Source organism: Hypanus sabinus, chromosome 14 (genome assembly GCF_030144855.1).
Source record: "Hypanus sabinus isolate sHypSab1 chromosome 14, sHypSab1.hap1, whole genome shotgun sequence".
Lineage (NCBI taxonomy): Eukaryota > Metazoa > Chordata > Chondrichthyes > Myliobatiformes > Dasyatidae > Hypanus > Hypanus sabinus.
In genome coordinates this window covers 53,936,768-53,956,591 of record NC_082719.1, presented here as the reverse complement: position 1 = coordinate 53,956,591, position 19,824 = coordinate 53,936,768, and the positions used below count along the sequence as shown (strand labels likewise).

The window sequence follows — 19,824 nt, the reverse complement described above, 5'->3', positions numbered from 1 at the left end:
CCAGATGTCCCAGGTGGGGGGAGCAGGTCTGACACAGAACTGCAGTGTCTGTGCACTCTAATGAGTTAATCATGAAGCAAATACCACCATCTTTGCCTTTACCTGGTGCCACCTTCCAGTCCGTTCAGTGGAAGGTGATGCCTTTGGGTTGGTTACTACGTCCAGTGTTGTGGTTGAGCCATGTTTCTGTGAACCAGAGTACACAACAGTCCCTGATTTCTTTTCGTAATGCAACCTTGCTCCGAGCTCTACAACCCACACAAAATACTGGAGGAACTCAGCAAGTCAGACAGCATCTATGGAAGGTAATTTTTAGCCCAAAACATCAACTGTTTATGCCCCTTCACAGATGCTGTCTGACCTGCTGAGTTTCTCCAGTATTTTGTGTGTTGCTCAAGGATCTGTAGAATCTCTTATGTCAGAGGCCTTCAGTGGTAATTAGTAAGGATGATAGAGGGCGGGGGCATTAGGGCCTTGTGCTTCAGTTTTACCTGGAGTCGCTGGCAGCCACGTTTCTGAGACAATGGAGATATTTCCTGAGCCTCCGGCTGCTGCACTCACTCTCTAGGTGGGCTGGAGATCCAGGGTCTGTCGGTTCTGAAAACCATTAGTTCTTTGAAACAATGATATCTCCTGCAATTTCTGTGGCTGGAAATGTTATCTGTAGTAGTTCCAAATGGGAATATTTAATAAATCTATTGGGAGCTGCACATAAAAAGTAGTGTCATTTTTCAGGCTCCTTTAGTACTCATCTACTCTAGAGTATGCAGCAGCCCTCTTTGAGGAATGAGCGCTGGAAAAAGTAAGCAGCTTTAAGTTACTATGTATCAACATCTCAGTGGACCTATCGTGGGCTTACCACACTGATGCGACCATTAAGGAGTTTGAGGAGATTCATACATCACTAAAGACTCTTGCAAACTTCACTCGATGTACGAAGGAGATCATTCTAACCGATGCCCACAGCCTGACATGGAAACCCCAATGCACATGATCGGAAGAGGCTGCAGAGGGTCATAGACTCAGCCAGATCCCTCATGGGCACAAACCTCCCCATCACAGGGGACATCTTCAAGCAGGCGGCATCCACATTCCGGACCCTCCGCATCCTGGGAAGGTTGTTAAAGCAAATGGCGCAGTTCACTGTATGTTTTGATAAATGTACAGGTAATAATAGACTGGAATCTTTAATGCCTTTTGTTACCTCCATTGGGGAGATACATAAACCTAAAGACCAAACACTCAATAATCCAGAAACAGATTCTTCTCTGCCATCAGATTTATGAAAGACCCATAAACATTACCTTAACAGTTTTGCACTATTCATTGTGTAATTTATAGGAATTTTATGTCTTTGCACTGTACTGCTGCTGGAAAATAACAGATTTCAAATCATATTAGACAGTAATAATAAAACTGGTTCTGATTTTCCATCATTCCAATGCTAAATAAGTTTGACAGTAACCTGCCTAAATGACTATTGTCCAATGGCATTAACATCAACCATTATGAAACGGTTTGAGCAGCTGGTCATGGAGCACATTAAAGCCTTTCTCCCAGCTACACTGGACCCTCTCCAGTTCGCTTATCACTCAAATCAATCCACTGATGCTGAAATAGCCTCTGCCCTCCATTTTGTCCTGTCCCACCTGGAAAATGGGGTCTCACATGTTTATAGACTTCATTTCAGTGTTCAGCACCATCATACCCCAGTAACTGGTGGGGAAACTCCTTGCTGGGTTTCAACACCTCCCTTGGCAATTCTTAACAGTAAGACCACAGTCAGTCCATGTGGGCAGCAACATCCCTTGACCCATTATGCTGAGCACTGGCACTCCCCAAGGCTGTGTGCTCAGCCTACTGCTGATGCATGTCTGTGTCACAGGTTTCAGCTCAAATTGTGTCAACAGGTTTGTGGATGTCACAACAGTAGCTGGCCTCATCAAGAACGATGTCGAGAAGGAGTATAGCGAGGAGGTGGAGCGGCTGGTAGATTGGTGTGAGAAGAACAACCTAAGCCTGCACATGGAGAAGACAAAGGAAATTAGAGACTTCAGGAAGGTGCAGACAAACTATCCCCCTCTGGGAATAAATGGCTCCTCTGTAGAGAGTGTTAAGTGCACCAAGTTCACATCGTGGACAACCTCAGCTGTTTCCTTAATATCACCTTCCTGAACAAGAAGGGACAGCAGCACCTTCACTTCCTAAGAAGATTAAGGCAACCAAGGCTCCTTCCCCGCCCCTCCAATCTTAACTGTGTTTTACAGAAGCACCATTGAGAAGGTCCTGATGAGCTACATCTCCATCTGGTACAGGAGCAGTTGAGTATTGGACCAGAAGTCCCTACAAAGGACTGTGAGAACAGCAAAGAGGATCATAGGGGTCGCCCTACCCTTCATCTGGATCACTTATCAGGAGCGCTGTGTACACAGGGCCCTTAGTATTATTAAGGATCCAGCATCCTCTTTGACTTCCTACCATCAGGCAGGAGACTACGATGCATAAAAACAAGAAAGGTCAGGATGAGAAACAGTTTCTTCCCCCAGGCCATTAGGCTTCTGAACTCTCTGCCACATCGTATTCGAAGTGTCACTAGTTAATCTGTTCTGTATGTTATATTTAATATTAATGCACTTCAGTTTGTTATTTATGTGTGATTCATCTACAGATTTTATCCATACCTTCATAAATGATCATGTGTTATGTGTACTACTGTGCTTTCCACCCTGGTTCGAAGAAACATTGTCTCGTTTCTATATACATTACATGTATATGGTTATTTATGTTATATTCATGTATGTAGTTAAATGACAATAAACTTGACGGCTTTTGAACTGAATGCAGCATCTTGGGATGCCATCTGGCAGCTTTATGACATATTGCATCATGTTAGTATTAACATTAGACATTATACAGAAATATGATCTGGAAGATTATATAATTTCTTGATGAACTCAATGGCCTGTTACACATTTTTTTTATTCACAGAACCTCAAGCATTAAATAAGTGTAAGACAAAAGTAGCTTAATGTAGCACATAAATTCAGAGTCAGAAATTATGACTATCCCAAGCTATCTTATTATATATTCAAACATATGAAAAAATCCAAAATCCAAAACACTTCTGGTCCCAATCATTTTGGATAAGGGGTACTGAACCTATATAATACACATTGAAGATAACTTCAGTGAATTTTATAGGATTAGCTATAATTTTTTAAAAACTCACGACACTGAGTATAAAAAATATTCTGTATTTTATGAAAATTTAAAAAATGTAAGGTATTAAAGCTTTTCGTGTTTTGGGATAATTGTCAAATTTTTTGACATAGAATTCATGGGATTGAGTTGCCATCAATGCATGGCTGCATAATACATACAAGACTAAAAACCACCATGTAAGGTGCTGTCCTTTAAAGGTTACACTTAAAGCAAGGTAGATCAGCAGTTCAGCAAAATAGTGTGGACAAGAAACAAATTCAAACCAGTCACCATATGGGATGCTATGCCTGTAGTTGATCACTTCACCTATATAGGAACAGAAACAGTTAATTTACTAAAAGAGAAAATAGCATCATTTCTTGCATACAAATTTTCAATAATATTTAAATAAAATGGTGTAATTGCTTAATTACTATCCCACATTAGAAGTAATGGCATGGAGGAAAGATTGGGGGAAAGTGATAGAGGAGCTGAGATGAAACATACATTGAAACATGGATTTTGGAAGGAAAATATTTTCAAGGATTTATCTGGCAATATGAAAATTAACCAATATGCACCTAGTTAATTATGAATCTTACCCACATGCAGTCCTCAGAATGAATATTGGAAAGAAAAGCACACCGAAAAAAAAATTGCAACAAAATTGAATTACAACAGCAGGTGGGCATTATTTTCAAAAATCCCATCTGTGAGCCAGTACGTATTCTATTAAATTGGAATGCACTGTAAGAGAAAATACCATTTAATCTGGGAATATTGAAATCACATCAGAAGACCAGAATCCATTGACCCGCACTGCTGAATTAACAGATCCCAGCGAGAAGGGTAGGGTGAGCAGTGTGATTGATCCATGTTGCAAGAGTGCTTGGGCTTCCAATGCAGGTAGTCATAGACTGAAGGAGCTGGAAACTGTCTTTGCATGAATATTGAAGATTGTTTAGCTGTGATGCTCTTAACATGATAACAATATCAATGTAGAATGTTTATGTTTACAACTTAAGTATAATACCTAGATAATATCCTGAAGGAAGCCTATTAAACCATGCTGAATTAAAGAAAAAAAGATACAGAGAGTATGAAGAATTGCATCCCACATCTTAATAGATGAAAGGAGATGCAAAAAAGTCAGTACAGAATTGCTGCTTGATTACGAAACAGAAGAGGAACCTAATTCTTAAGAGGCAAACCATCCCATAGCAGCTACAATCCATTTGCCATTGGAGGCAGAAATCCATCCTGTATCCTGACTCACCTTCAGTTAAAAAAACAAGCTCCCTTTAAACCTTCTGCTCTAATGAGGTCAAATGAATAATTATCTGAAGACCACCAGCAGAAATGACCATTTTTTTCAATTGAAAGAGCAATCTGAATAATATATACTGTAATTGCAAATAACACAATAGACAATAGGTGCAGAAGTAGACCATTCGGCCCCTTGAGTCTGCACCGCCATTCTGAGATCATGGCTGATCATTCACTATCAATACCCAGTTCCTGCCTTGTCCCCATATCCCTTGATTCCCCTATCCATCAGATATCTATCTAGCTCCTTCTTGAAAGCATCCAGAGAATTGGCCTCCACCGTCTTCCGAGGCAGTGCATTCCACACCTCCACGACTCTCTGGCAGAAGAAGCTCTTCCTCAACTCTGTTTTAAATAACTGACCTCTTATTCTCAATCCATGCCCTCTGGTACTGGACACTCCCAACATCTGGAACATATTTCCTGCCTCAATCCTATCAAATCCTTTAATTATCTTAAACATTTCAATCAGATCCCCTCTCAATCTCCTCAATTCCAGCGTGTACAAGCCCAATCTCTCCAATCTCTCTGCGTAAGACAGCCCTGCCATCCCAGGAATCAACCTACTGAATCTACGCTGCACTTCCTCAATTGCCAGAATGTCCTTCCTTAAACCTGGAGACCAAAACTGCACACAATATTCCAGATGTGGTCTCACCAGGGCCCTGTACAAATGCGAAAGGACATCCTTGCTCTTGTACTCAATTCCCCTTGTAATAAAGGCCAACATTCCATTTGCCCTCTTCACTGCCTGTTGCACTTGCTCATTCACCTTCATTGACTGATGAACTAGGACTCCTAGGTCTCTTTGCATTTCCCCCTTACCTAACTCTACACCGTTCAGACAATACTCTGCCCTCTTGTTCCAGCTTCCAAAGTGGATAACTTCACATTTATTCATATTGAATGATATCTGCCAAGTATCTGCCAACTCACCCAGCCTATCCAAGTCTCCCTGTATTCTCCTAACGTCCTCTTCGCATGTCACACTGCGACCCAGTTTAGTATCGTCAGCAAACTTGCTGATATAGTTTTCAATGCCCTCATCTAAATCGTTGACATAAATCGTAAAGAGCTGTGGTCCCAATACAGAGCCCTGTGGTACCCCACTAGTCACATCCAGCCAGTCCGAGAAACACCCATTCACTGCTACCCTTTGCTTTCTATCTGCCAACCAGTTTTCTATCCATGTTGAAACCCTGCCCCCAATGCCATGAGCTCTGATTTTACTCACCAATCTCCAATGTGGCACCTTATCGAATGCCTTCTGAAAATCTAGGTACACAACATCCACTGGCTTACCCTCGTCTAACATCCTTGTTACACCCTCAAAAAACTCCAACAGATTAGTCAGGCATGATTTGCCCTTGGTAAATCCATGCTGGCTCGGCCTAATCCTATTCCTGCCATCAAGATGTGCCACTATTTCGTCCTTAATAATGGACTCAAGCATCTTCCCCACGACTGACGTTAGGCTAACAGGGCGATAGTTCTCCATTTTCTCCTTCCCTCCCTTCTTGAAAAGTGCGATAACATTAGCCACTTTCCAATCTTCAGGAACTGATCCTGAATCTAAGGAACATTGGAAAATGATTACCAATGCATCCGCAATTTCCTGAGCCACCTCTTTTAGAACCCTCGGATGCAGACCATCTGGACCCGGGGATTTATTAGCCTTCAGTCCTACCAGTCTACTCATCACAGTTTCTTTCCTAATGTCAATCTGTCTCAATTCCTCTGATATCTTATGACCCTGGCCCATCCATACATCTGGGAGATTGCTTGTGTCCTCCCTGGTGAAGACAGATCTAAAGTACGCATTAAATTCTGTTGCCATTTCCCTGTTTCCCATAACAATTTCTCCCAATTCATTCTTCAAGGGGCCAACATTGTTCTTAACTATCTTCTTTCTCTTCACATAGCTAAAAAAGCTTTTGCTATCCCCTTTTATATTCCTGGCTAGACTGAGCTCATACCTGATCTTTTCTCTCCGTATTGCTTTTTTAGTTAAGATCTGCTGTTCCTTAAAACTTTCCCAATCATCTGTATTCCCACTCATCTTAGCTCTGTCATACTTCTTTTTCTTTAATGCTATACAATCTCTGACTTCCTTTGTCAACCACTGTGGCCCCTTCCCCCTCTTTGAATCCTTCCTTCTCATTGGAATGAACTACTTTTGCATCCTTTGTATTATCCCCAAGAATCCCTGCCACTGCTGATCCACTGTCTTTCCTGCCAGGGCATCCGCCCATTTAACTTTGGCCAGCTCTTCCCTCATGGCTCCGTAGTCTCCTTTATTTAATTGCAACACTGACACCTCTAATCTGCCCTTATCCCTCTCAAATTGTAGATAAAAACTTATCATGTTATGATCACTACTTCCTAATGGCTCCTTTACTTCAAGATCACTTATCAATTCCTGTTCATTACACATCACCAAGTCCAAAATAGCCTCGTTCCTGGTTGGCTCAAGCACAAGCTGTTCCAAAAATACATCTCTTAGACACTCCACAAACTCCCTATCCTGGGGTCCAGCACCTACCTGATTCTTCCAGTTCACCTGCATGTTGAAATCTCCCATAATGACTGCATTACCTTTAGCACATGCCAATGTTAACTCCCTAATCAACTTGTACCCAATATCCACGCTACTGTTTGGGGGCCTGTACACAACACCCATTAGGGTCTTTTTACCCTTACTGTTCCTCAGCTCAATCCACACAGACTCTACTTCCCCTGTTCCCAAGTCACCTCTTGCTAAGGACTGAATCTCATTCCTCACCAACAGGGCCACTCCACCCCCTCTTCCCATATTTCTGTCTCTACGATAGCACTTATACCCTGGTACACTCAATTCCCAGGCCTGATCCCCTTGCAGCCATGTCTCCATTATCCCAACAATATCGTAGTTCCCCATTTTCATCTGAGCTTCAAGCTCATCTGTCTTATTTCTGACACTACGCGCATTCAAGTATAGAATTCTTAGCCCATTCCTCCTTTCTTTGCTTAAAAGACTGTCTATTGTACCTAACCCAGCTCCTTGAACTTCCATCGGGCTAATTGCACCTTGAATTTTGATGACCTTCTCAAGATCACCCAAACCTTCTACACATTTAACCCCATGCTCCTTCTGACCAACCCTCTGGATCTGGATCCCTGCCCCCTGCACATCTAGTTTAAACCCCCCCGAGCAGCACTGGCAAACATTCCTGCAAGAATGTTAGTACCCCTCCGGTTCAGATGTAGACCATCCCTTCGAAACAGATCCCAATGTCCCTGGAACAACGACCAATTATCCAATAACCTGAACCCTTCCTTCCTGCACCATGCTCTCAGCCTCATATTAATGTGCATAATCATTCTATTCTTCGCCTCACTCGCACGTGGCACAGGTAGCAATCCCGAGATTGTCACCCTGGAGTTCCTGCTGGTCAGCTTCACTCCTAACTCCCTGAACTCTCTAAGCAGGACCCCCTCACTCACCTTACCTATATCGTTGGACCACTACATCTGGGTTCATGCCCTCGTTCTCAAGAATAGCCTGCACCCGATCTAAGATATCCCGGACCCTGGCACCAGGGAGGCAACATACCATCCGAGACTCTCGATCTGCCCCACAAAATCTCCTATCTGCCCCCCTGACTATAGAATCCCCTAAAACTATCGCTCTCTTCTCTTCCCTCCTCCCCTTTCTAGTTGAGGGTTCAACCTCAACACTTTTCAAGATATTAAATAGCAGGTTTTCATATGCTAAATTTTGTCCTCCTTGTCAATCATTATTTGCTAAACCTTTGTTACGCATCAGCTAGTACGTTTGTGCACCATTAACTTACTTGCACAAATAATGTGTCATGGAAAAAATCTCTTACCTGATTTGTTTTTCCTCAAGTTTGCAAGGATCAAATGACTCTTGTGGTGATGAATTGTTGCCCACAAAAACAGCGCTATTCCAGTTATATGGTACCACTGTCCTTGTGCGATCAGATCATGCATGGTGAATACTACACAATAAGGCAAAAAGTTAAGAAAAAGTTTCCAAACATTTTACGTGCATACATTAAACATAGAACCAGATTGCCTTAGCTCAGTGAAACTGTTCCGCTGTCCAAGAAGAGTTAGGTCTCTAATATTAAATTGTTGAGTAACATATCTGTTCAAATGGACATTTTTTTTAAATAAAGCAAATTGGTGGAAACTCAAGGCTGTGCATATTGACTTCCTTATTGCAGAGTGCTGTTGGAGGTGTTCTATTAGTGAGACAGCAGAGCACAGCTAATCAGATGTCTTTTATCCCCCCAAATAAAAGCACAATGGATTACCTACACATGTGTTTGGACTCCAGAACCATGAATGATAATGGGGAACTAGGGTGGATATTACTTTCTGTCTCTTATATAATTTTTCATCATTGTTGGCATTGCTTTTCAATCCATGGACTACTGTTTTGTAAAGAGGTACTTCTAGAAAGCCTTTTGAAAGTCTGCATAAATGCTCCACTTTCTTCAACCTTCTTTATTACATTATTTAAGAGATAAAATGTATTGTTGCAATAAAAGTAAAAGTTTCAGGATACACAATTATGAAACATTCCTGAGAAATTATATTAAAATGGCAATATCCATCATCTAAACAACCGTGTCCAATAAAGTGCTATTTGATAAAGATTGTATGGTAGACAAACTGCAGGTTTACAATATTTCCAAATAAATAAATGTTCATTTAAGGCTGAAGAACAGACATGAAGCATTTTGAATTCAAAGTGAGATTTTTGAAGCTAGGATACAGCTGAATCAATAATTGAGCATAGGCTTTCTTGATAAAATTTACTTAAGTTATAATAGAGGCAGCAGAGTTTTAGATAAACTAAACCTTAACGAGGGGGGACTTGGGAAGCCAATAAGAGTATCAACACTTACTTCTAGGGATAACAAAAGCAGTAATGCCCAAGTGGAAAAGCACAGCCAATGAAGGCTTAAGGTATTTGCTCTTCATTCTCACAAGTTTCATAACTCTTATAACTTCTGGTATTAACTGGTCAATTAAATAGATCAGGCCTCTGTATTTAAATTATGCAAATAAAAAACTACCTTTTGATCCAGGATGGAGTCCTTCACAATGCACTGTTAAACCCACAAGGATGTAATAAACCAGACCCCAACAATACTGTACTGGATGAATGCTACCATGTGAAAACACAGAGACAACGGTGCACTCTATGAGGCGTCGAGCACCTTGCACAAACAACATTATTTGAACCAGAAGGACGGACAATTCATTACCTGTAAAAGAAATATTAAAGCTTTAAAATAATGCTTATTTTAATATTCAATAATAACTGCTCTTGCCAATATTTATATTTTCCAACAGTAGTAAAAACAATAAAAACGAGGCATACTCAACAGATCATTCAGCACAGATGGCTGGAGAAATACAGTTAGCATTTCAGATTGATAACCTTTCACTAGTATTTTAGATCTTCCTATTTTTGAAGAATATCACATGGAATGTTAATTCAAAATCACAAGATCAAATCTTGTGGGATATTACTTCCTGATATTACAACAGCCTGCTCTTGAAATGTATTTCATAAAAGACACACTATAATTTTTTTTCTATTCTTATAAGATTGTCATTGTCAAACTTCAGGAACACTGACTTTTGATTTATTCTGTAAGAATTAGTCTTAATATTTATTTACCTAAAATTCTATGGAAATTGTTTCATAAGGGTAAACTTGTTTATTAAGTGTTGGAAGATTATAATATCAAATGATCAACTTTATGTTTCACTACTTTTATTTAAATTCTTTTAAACTTTTAATTTTATTTAAATTCATGGAAGCTTGTTTTAAAAGGGTACAGCTCCATGAGAACAATTATTTCTTCTCACCTGGGGTTGCACTAATTGAGAAATAATTATTCCCATTCATACACAATTCAGTAATTTGCTCTTATCTTGTGTAGAAAGTGAAAACTAATTCTCACCAGGTTTTAAGTGGACACTTCCAGAAAGAAAACTAAGCAGTCTTTGAAGCCATAATGGGAAAGGTTGACCAAAAAACAGATTTTGACAAGTAATTATAAGTAGAAAACTATTCCACATCACTGAAACCACATAGAAATGAGAAAACCACCTGCAAAAAAAAGAAAAAAAATGTCATCCTATTAACCATAACTGTTTTCAAAAACATTCTTTCTTTAGAATAATTACTGTGTTCAAGAGCTGATATAAAGTGCATTGGGGCATTGTCTGATTTTTGCACCTAGTCTCAGAGGCCACCTCATCTTACAACTTTGTTTTAACCTGGAACAGTGTATTATACTCTAAGGTTACAAACTGACTCAGATAAAATTTTATATTGTTAAGTTAGATTTATTTACTTATTTCCACAGTGATCATTCATTTCCAAGTTGTGGACATAATTGGCAAGACCAGCATTCATTGTCCATCCTAATTGCCCTTGAGTAAGCAGCAGTGGACCACCTTCTTGTATCACTTTACACAAGACTGCCTCAGAAATTGTCAATTCCAATTCAATGCCAAGAAATGCAACGCTGATCAGTTTTGTACCTTATCATGCTTTTAACCTACCATATTTTAGGAAGACTTGTGCTGCTTTGTTATGGCATCAATCATGTTAAAGTTAAAAGGGAGAAAATCATACTTTAAATTGAGATTAAAAGTTATTCAAAATGCTTGAAAAAAATTTTGACTAACTTTTCACCTCAATGCTTTCAGTTCAGGAGCAGCACAGGCAAGAATCAGAATTAAATCCTAATTTTAAAACTATATCAGGCAGACAGAATGCATGGTGGAAACTCACATCAACGAGCACAGGAAGTGTATCTTTTTGGGCTACTCGGAGAAATCGGCAGTAGCAGAACACCGAATTTGCAATGGCCATAGGATTGACTTTGACGGCACAAAACTACTGTGCCACACCAATGGCTTATGGGACCGCTTGAGAAAGGAAGACATTGAAATAAAACTAGAGGAAAACAATTTTAATAAAGACAAAGGTCTCACTCTAAATAAGAACTGAAATTCAATTGTAAACAAGGTAGGAGAGTGGAAACCTGATTGGATAAGGACTAATCAATCAGGAGGGATGGACTACAGGGGTACAAATACCACCAGACTAGACATTCCCAGGCATCATCCCTGAAGATGACAGGGTTTGCCATCGAAAAGGTTATAATCGACACCTACACCCTGCTGGAAGCCCGAGAAATTTATATATCAAATCCTAATTATTTTGCAAAATACACAATACATTTCTATATTAGCACTTCATCTCAATCTTTGGAAATTGTATGCTTACACAGTCTATATAAACAAATCATTATAACTTATTCTAAAGTTAAAACCACACTGAGTGAGGCCATTTGACTCAACTGGCCAAGATGGATCTCCAGACAACAATCTTGTTAGTTCCATTACCTCTCTCCAAAGTTCTATGCTCTTGCTTAACTTGCTCTCGGTCGAATATGCTCACAAATCCCTTTTGATTATTTTTTTGCTCTGAACATAAGTTAACAGCTAAGTTACAGTCACTAATTAGAAACCAGATCATTCTGCATTCATGCATACAATACACACAAAATGCTGGAGGAACTCAGCAGGTCAGGCAGCATCAACTGAAAAGAGTGAATGGTCAGGATGAGGCCCAAAATGTCTACTGTTTACCCTTTTCCACCGATGCTGCCTGGCCTGCTGAGTTCCTCCAGCACTCAACTCCTCTGCAATTGAAATTGCTTTATTATGCTCTTTGCATTCCTCCATACAAATCAGCTACAATTAAGAACCTCTTCAAAACTGTACCAACAGCATTTGTCATTAACGGTCCAGGTTTCTATCCCAACATAGTCATTTCCTTTGTTCTCTCAAAAATTCCAACCATTCCTCATAAAACACTTTTACAGATTCATAATTATTAACCTGAAATGTTAATTCTACTTCTCCTCTCTCCACAGATGCTGCCTGTCCTGAGTATCTCCAGAATTCTGATTTTAAAAAGCGCCTTTAATTGTCTAACAAAGTATCTACTGCTCTTAAAAATAACAAATGGCTAAGTAAAAAACCAAGGCTGTGATTCCCCACTAGGAGCTAGAGTTTCAGGTGCATTTTCCACTTTGACTCATTGCAGCACTGTGCTACTGGTAAGGTTGGATGATTGACTTCCCAGAAGTGAACTGCGGCCCTTAATGCACATTTCTAAGTATGAACCAAGCTTCCATTTAATCTTGCCCCCCCCCCCAAAGAATGCATTTAGGCATTTCGTTATAGCAGCACTCTACACTCCCCAAGACTTTAACAGCGATTGTCCTGTGGCAATGCTTCTGTTGACATCGATGTTCTAACTCTAGGCTGACAAGAGATAACGGAGCAGATTAGGATGTGGTCAGTCCAGCAGACGCCAATGCCTACTGTGGGACAGATGAGACTGAAAATCGAGGTGAATGCGGAAGATGAGCACTGGCTACCTGCTTTCGATCGCTGGTGGGATCACTCCGCCGCCGGAGAGAGAAGACTCCTGCGGCTGTGTCAGGAGAATGTTACTGAGGTTTTCTGCATTTATGGATATGGATTTGGACTACGGACTTTTTTGAGTCATCATTTTTTATATTGTGTTTTTTTGCCCGATCTTTCACGTTTTTTTGTGCGGTGGGGGGCAGTTCGGAGATGATGATTGTGCTGCCATTCTTTTTTCCTTGATTTTTTTGGCTATCAGATGAAGAAGAATTTCAGAGTTGTATGTTTTGATAATAAATTAACCTTTGAGATGTTATAAACAGGCTTGTGATCCCTTGCTTGAACAATTATATTTCCTAACATACTCTTTGTAGTATATGGCTCAAGCATTTTGACAAGGAAGAAATTGGGCAGACTAATTCCAACATTGTCCTGATGCAGGGAATCAGCAAAAAATATCAACGTTTCCTTGGCATCCACTGATGTTGTTTGAACCACTGAGTTTTTCCAGCAATTTGTCCTTATTTTGGTGTGCTGATGAACTAAGTTCAAAGTCAAAATAAATGTATTTTCAAAGTACATACAGTATATGTCACCATATGTAACCCTGTTGTGAGTTAGTCTGCCCTGGTCAATCTTCGCTGATCACTGGAGGGTTGCACCCCTTCACACCCTGGCACAGAAATCACCCTGGGGTTTGTTTCCCTCTGACATGCAGACTGAAATTATTTCATATTTGAAGTATGCCTTCTCTGGCCTCATCCAAGGGTTCCTGGTTGCAGTACAAGCATTGAGACCAAAGTACAACCCCGCAAGGATAGCCAAACATTACCGTCCTCTTTCAGGCCAACTTCCGCAACATAAAGGGAGGGCCTGCTTGCTCACTGTTAACTACATTCGTCAGGATACATTGACGTAATGCTTAATACTACCTAACACCAGGTTTCCTGGGCATCTTGAACTCCCAATCATATCATAAAAGGGAACACAAAGACTTTGTGAGCTGCTGCTCTTACCTCTTCGGGAGATCTTGGCGCTGAAGCCAGGGCGGTCGCTGGAAGAAATACTGTTTGCTTTTACCGTAACACATGGCGTCTTTAAGTACAACGCGCCAGATAGCCGAACCGGAACATAGATCGGGAAAAACAACACAGATCAGAAAAATCGCCGCGAAAAATAGCCAGGCGGTGGCCAAAATCCCCAAGTCAGATGGGACGACCATGTTGCAATGGTGAGGAGGAGGGGAGAGAGGCGAGGCTGAACTAATCGCCGGCGGCCCCAGAGGCGGATACAACCCGCAGCAAGGCGGCTTTGGTTTCGGGCTGTGAGCTGCTGGGTAGTCACAGCCTTGAACGCGGGCTGGCCTCACAAATGCAGAGGTCGTTTGGAAGGGGAACTGGGGGCTTGAGTGGGGGGAGACGAGCGAAAAAAGTGGAGAAGTGACAGCTGATACAAGTTCATGAAATCATCAGAATCCCGTTTATCCCGCCGACGTATGTCTTGAAATTGGTTTTGTGGCAAGACGCAAAAAAATGGTATTTTATAAACATAAATAGTGCAAAAGACAATTAATAAGGTCGTGGAATGGGTTCATAAATTTGATAGAGAAGGGGAATTAGCTGTTCTTCTGTGTAAGAGAGGCATAGACGGTATTGGGTAGGGAGAAAAAAATAATTTCCCGCAGAGTAGAAATTTCAGGTGGAGATACAAGTGAAACTGCAGACGCTTGGGAATCTGGAGCAGCAGCTCAGTCGTGGAGAGGGGTCTTCACCCATAACATCGACTTTCATATATGTCATATATGCTGCCAGGCCCACTGAGTTCGTCCAGCATTTGTGTGTGGCACTAGAAACGATTGTGCTAGAGTAGGGGTCCACTGACCCCTCGATTAAGGGTGGGGGCCATAGCATATAAAAGGTTGGGAACCCCTGTGCTAGAGGGTATAACTTTAAGAGAACCAACAAGTTTAAGGAGTTATGTGGGACAAGCTTTCTTTCACACAGAGAATAGTGGTGCTTCAAATGCACTGTCTGGGATGGTAGTGGAAGCAGAGACAATAACATTCAACAGCTCAGGGCATTGGAATTCAATTCCAGCATCTGCTAAGCAAGTTTGTATGTTCCTTCCTGTACGCGTGTAGTTTCCTCCAGATGCTCCAGTTTCCTCCCAGAGTCCCAAGATGTACCCGTTAGTATGTTAATTGGTTATTGTAAATTGACCTGTGAGTAGACTAGGGTTAAATCAGTGAGTTGCTGGTTGGTGCAACTTGAAGGGCTGGAAGGACCGTAACAGGGTGTGCTATTTATAATGGCACACCTGCGAAAGTAAATAAATTTAGATGGGCATATGAACATGCAGAGGATTGAGGGATATGTATGGATTAGTTTAACTCGGCTGAAATGCCTGTTCCCTGTGCTGTTTTAAGTTTCAGATTTCTATCATCAAGAGCAGTGGTTCTCAAACTTCTTTGGGTTACAGCCCCTTGCCTCCCAGACCACAGCGCTGGTGGCCTCATCGCTCCTCCTGCACTTTACTGAATAAAAACACAGACTTCATTTATGATGCACAGTGAAGGAAAATAGGAACTGCAAATGCAAATCAGTGGCAAATAATTGCAAATATATAAAGCTACAAATTTTTTTTATTTAAATAAAAACAATTTTCATCAACAATTTTAGAGTGTGCAGTAGTAGTCCAACTATTCACTACTTTATTCCTTTTTCACCTTTCAATGAGATGGATGAGCTTTGTGCAGTGATATCAGCTTTTCAACATCAGACCGAATGTCGGTCAGAAGTCCCAGATCCCCATGTTCAATAATCTGCAATCGGCTTCGTTGCTTAGAATGAAGTTGGCGGACTGCTCTGAAAGCGCGCTCCAGTAAATATGATGTTAGAAAGGTAATAAAGAACTTCTTGAACCTTTCCACAGTGCAGGATAGCTTTCACAGAATTCTTTCTGCAAACAAAAGTCTTGATATGAATTTTTTGAACCTTGGCTCCACCTCAAAATCATTTTGTAGCAAGATCAGTTCTTCCTCTATCCGTCCTGGTAGTTCCTCATTACAAGGGCTCAAGAACGGATTATTTCCCAATCTGGAATTTAGATCGAGAAAAGATCCTGAAATCTCCCTGATATTTGAGTAATATTGTAAATATATTGATTATATAATTCATAAGGGATGGCAAAGGGGACAAGCTCCCACTACCTATTAAATGCTCCCGATGGCATGAGCTTCAAATATCCTGTGACAACCGAATTGAGCTCCTGGCCTTCATGTGCAGCTTAGCTAGTAAGCCCGATGAGACTCTTTCTACCGACAGGAGAAGGGGCAAAGATGGGTTACTGGTGCCTTAAACAGAAAGGCCGTGGTTGACAGCTCATCTAGGAGAAGGAAAACTCTGATTTCAAACCACTGCCTTGCAGCTATACCCACTCATGGGAAGGCTTTGGGAGTAAACCCCGAGGGAAAAGTCCTGAGTGAGAGTCCCTAAGGCAGTCCTACATTGAGTTCAATGCTGACTGGCAACAACTCCTGTGACCCTGCTGGTACCAAACTGTATCGGTCTCTGCCGTTCCTTTGGGTTCATCAGTTGAGTGAAGAGGGAGAGCTTGCTACACGGGCAACAGCGGAGAAACGTTCAAGATACAAAAAGCCAGAAAACAGACAAAATTGACAAACAACATAATTAGCCATGTGTTCACAAACAGTAAGTACTGGGTGATGATACTATTACATTTTACAAAAAACATGATTGGCTGACTACATTAGAAAGACAGAGGTGTTTGATTGCATAACAAGTAACTGGATGCATATTAAATGAATTGAGCATTATTTTGAAGCAAACGAAATAGCCAATGGCAAAGTGGTGCCAGTGTTGCTGACTGCAATAGGTGGAAAAACATGCAATTTGCTCAGAAGCTTAACTATACCAACCAAACCAGCCGAATTGGCTTTGCTGAAATTGTGAATGTAATGCAGGAACATTTAGAAACAGAACCATTGTTGATTGCAGAACACTTTAGCTTTCATACATGGATTCAAAAGGAAGGGGTCTCCATTTCAACTTATGTGGTAAATTTTCAGTTCAGTGATGGGCTTAGTGATTCATTGAAAGATTGTTTAGTTTGTGGAGTCTTACAAAAAGGCATTTGATAAGAAGCTCCTAACTGAAGCATTACTGACATTTAAAAGAACAGTTGAAATTGCTGTATCAATGGAAACAGCAGCCAGAGACACATTTGAGTAGCAGTCAGGAATGAAAGTGAACATGAACAACATTGTAACATCTAAGCAGAGTCTGGCTTGGCCAAATAAATTATGTTACTGTTGTGGCTGGGGCCCACATACACCTGACCAATGCAGGTTTAAAGGCAAAACTTGGAAAAAATGTTACAAAATAGGACACATACAAAGATAAATGAACTGCACAGGGAAGAGAAAAAGATAAAAAGTCAAGTTGCACTTTCAAAATGAGCACTAATCTGCATGTTGTAGATGAAAACTGATAATGATGAGAGTGACACAGAACCAGGTAGCCTTGGAGTTTGACAATGTGAAAACTAGCAAGAGACAAGCAATATGGCTTACATCAGAAGTGAACAACAAATTAATTAAACTGGAATTTGACACTGGCTTGGCTATTTCAGTCATTCCACAAAATGAAATTGAAAGCATTTCAAAGATACTAAACTGAAGCCTGCAGATATCCGACTAAAAACTTTTACTGGAGAAAAGATAATGTCTGGAGGAATGGCATTCATAGCGCGAAATACAACAACCAACAAACCAAAATTGTGCTTGTATGTGGTAAAAATAAGAGGACCAATATTTCAAGGCCACAATTGGTTGAGACAACAACTTGACCTGCAATCCATCCACCATTTGCATCCCCTGTAACAGAGTCAATGGAGAGAAAATTAAGAAAAATATAGGATGATGTCACAACAGTGTTTAAGAATGCCATTGGAAAACTTGAACATATCAAGGGTAAAATAGTGTTAAATGAAAATGCCACACCCAGATTTTACAAAGCCTATCCAGTTTCTTATACCATCCATGATAAAGTAACCAGTGATTTAGATCACACTGAGGCTGAAGGAATTCTTTCCAAGGTTGAATGGAACCCTTGTGCAATGTCAGTGGAAACGTGCACTTGGAGTTGGAGGAGGTGGCGGAAGTACTTAATGAATACTTTTCTTGAGTATTCACTGGGGAGACAGAATTTGGTAATTGTGAGGATGACTTACAGTGGACTGAAACACTTGAGCATATAGACATTAAAAAAGGTGTGCTGGAGCTTTTGAAAAACATCAAGTTAGATAGGTTACCTGGACTGGATGAGTTATACCCCAGGCTACTCTGTGAAATGAGGGAGGAGATTGCTGAGCCTCTGGTGATGATCTTTGCATCATCAATGGAGACGGGAGAAGTTCTGGAGGATTGGAGGGTTATAAATGTTGTTTCCTTGTTCAAGAAAGGGAGTAGAGATAACCCAGGAAATTATAGACCAGTGAGTCTTCTTCAGTGGTGGGTAAGTTGTTGGAGAAGATCCTGAGAAGCAGGATTTATGAGCATTTGGAGAGACATAATCTTATTAGGGATAGTCAGCATGGTTTTGTTAAGGGCAGGTCGTACCTCATGAGCATATTTGAATTCTTTGAGGATGTAACAAAACTCATTGATGATGGTACAGCAGTGGATGTAGTGTATATGGATTTCAGTAAGGTATTTGATAAGGTTCCCCATGCAAGGCTCCTTCAAAAAGTAAGGAGGCATGGGAGACCTTGCTTTGTGGATCCGGAACTGGCTTGCCCATAGAAGATAGTTTGTATTCTGCATTGAGGTCAGTGGCCAGTGGTGTTCTGCAGGGATCTGTTCTGGGACCCTTCCTCTTTGTGATTTTTATAAAAGACCTGGATGAAGAAATCAAAGGGTGGGTTAGTAACCTTGCTGATGACACAATGGTGTTGTGGATAGTCTGGAGGGTTGTCAGAGGTTACAGTGGGACATCGATAAGATGCAGAACTGGGCTGAGAAGTGGCATATGGAGTTCAACGCAGGTAAGTGTGAAGTGGTTCATTTTGGTAAGTCCAGTTTGAAGACAATATAGTATTAATGGTAAGACTCTTGGCACTGTGAGGATCAGAGAAATCATGGGGACCGTGTCAATAGGGCACTCAAAGCTGCTATGTATGTTATTAACAACGCATACGGTGTGTTGGCATTTATCAGCTATGGGATTGAGTTCAGGAGTTGTGAGGTTACAGCTATATGAGACCTTGGTCAGACCCCACTTGGAGTACTGTGCTCAGTTCTGGTCACCTCATTACGGGGAAGATGTGGATACTATAGACAGAGTGTAGAGGAGATTTACAAGGACGTTGCCTGGATTGGGGAGCATGCCTTATGCGAATAGGTTGAGTGAACTTGGCTTTTTCTCCTTGGGGTGATGGAGGATGAAAGGTGACCTGATAGAGCTGTATAAGATGATGAGAGGCATTGATCGTGTAGATAGCCAGGGCTGAAATGGCTAACATGAGGGGCATAGTTTTAAAGTGCTTGGAAATAGGTACAGAGGGGATATTAGGGTAAGTTTTTCACACAGAGAGTGCTGGATGCAGACTAAAATGAGGAGGTTTTTTTCACTCTGAGAGAGGGTCATGAACCATTGAGTTTCTACACTGTACATACAAAGCTGGATTTCTTTCAGTGGCTTTGGGCAAGAATATTGGGGCTGGACTTCCAGAGCCACCTCGAAAGAGTGACTCTGGCATATGACTGGCCCCTTCCGCCACTCACTGTCAGGAATCCTCAGTTTTGTG

The 19,824-nt window shown here is 41.0% G+C and overlaps 1 protein-coding gene across 1 annotated transcript; it reads right to left on the bottom strand.

The window, feature by feature from the left end:
- Window positions 1-2,960: 2,960 nt before the first annotated feature.
- On the bottom strand, window positions 2,961-15,198 carry srd5a3 (steroid 5 alpha-reductase 3). Its single transcript, XM_059989220.1, has 5 exons — window positions 14,016-15,198; window positions 10,512-10,660; window positions 9,615-9,806; window positions 8,397-8,528; window positions 2,961-3,528 (listed from the first exon to the last, which is right to left on the bottom strand). Exons 1-5 carry the CDS (start codon window positions 14,219-14,221, stop codon window positions 3,269-3,271), a joined length of 939 nt encoding a protein of 312 aa, XP_059845203.1. The 5' UTR covers window positions 14,222-15,198; the 3' UTR covers window positions 2,961-3,268.
- Between the last annotated feature and the right edge of the window lie 4,626 nt (window positions 15,199-19,824).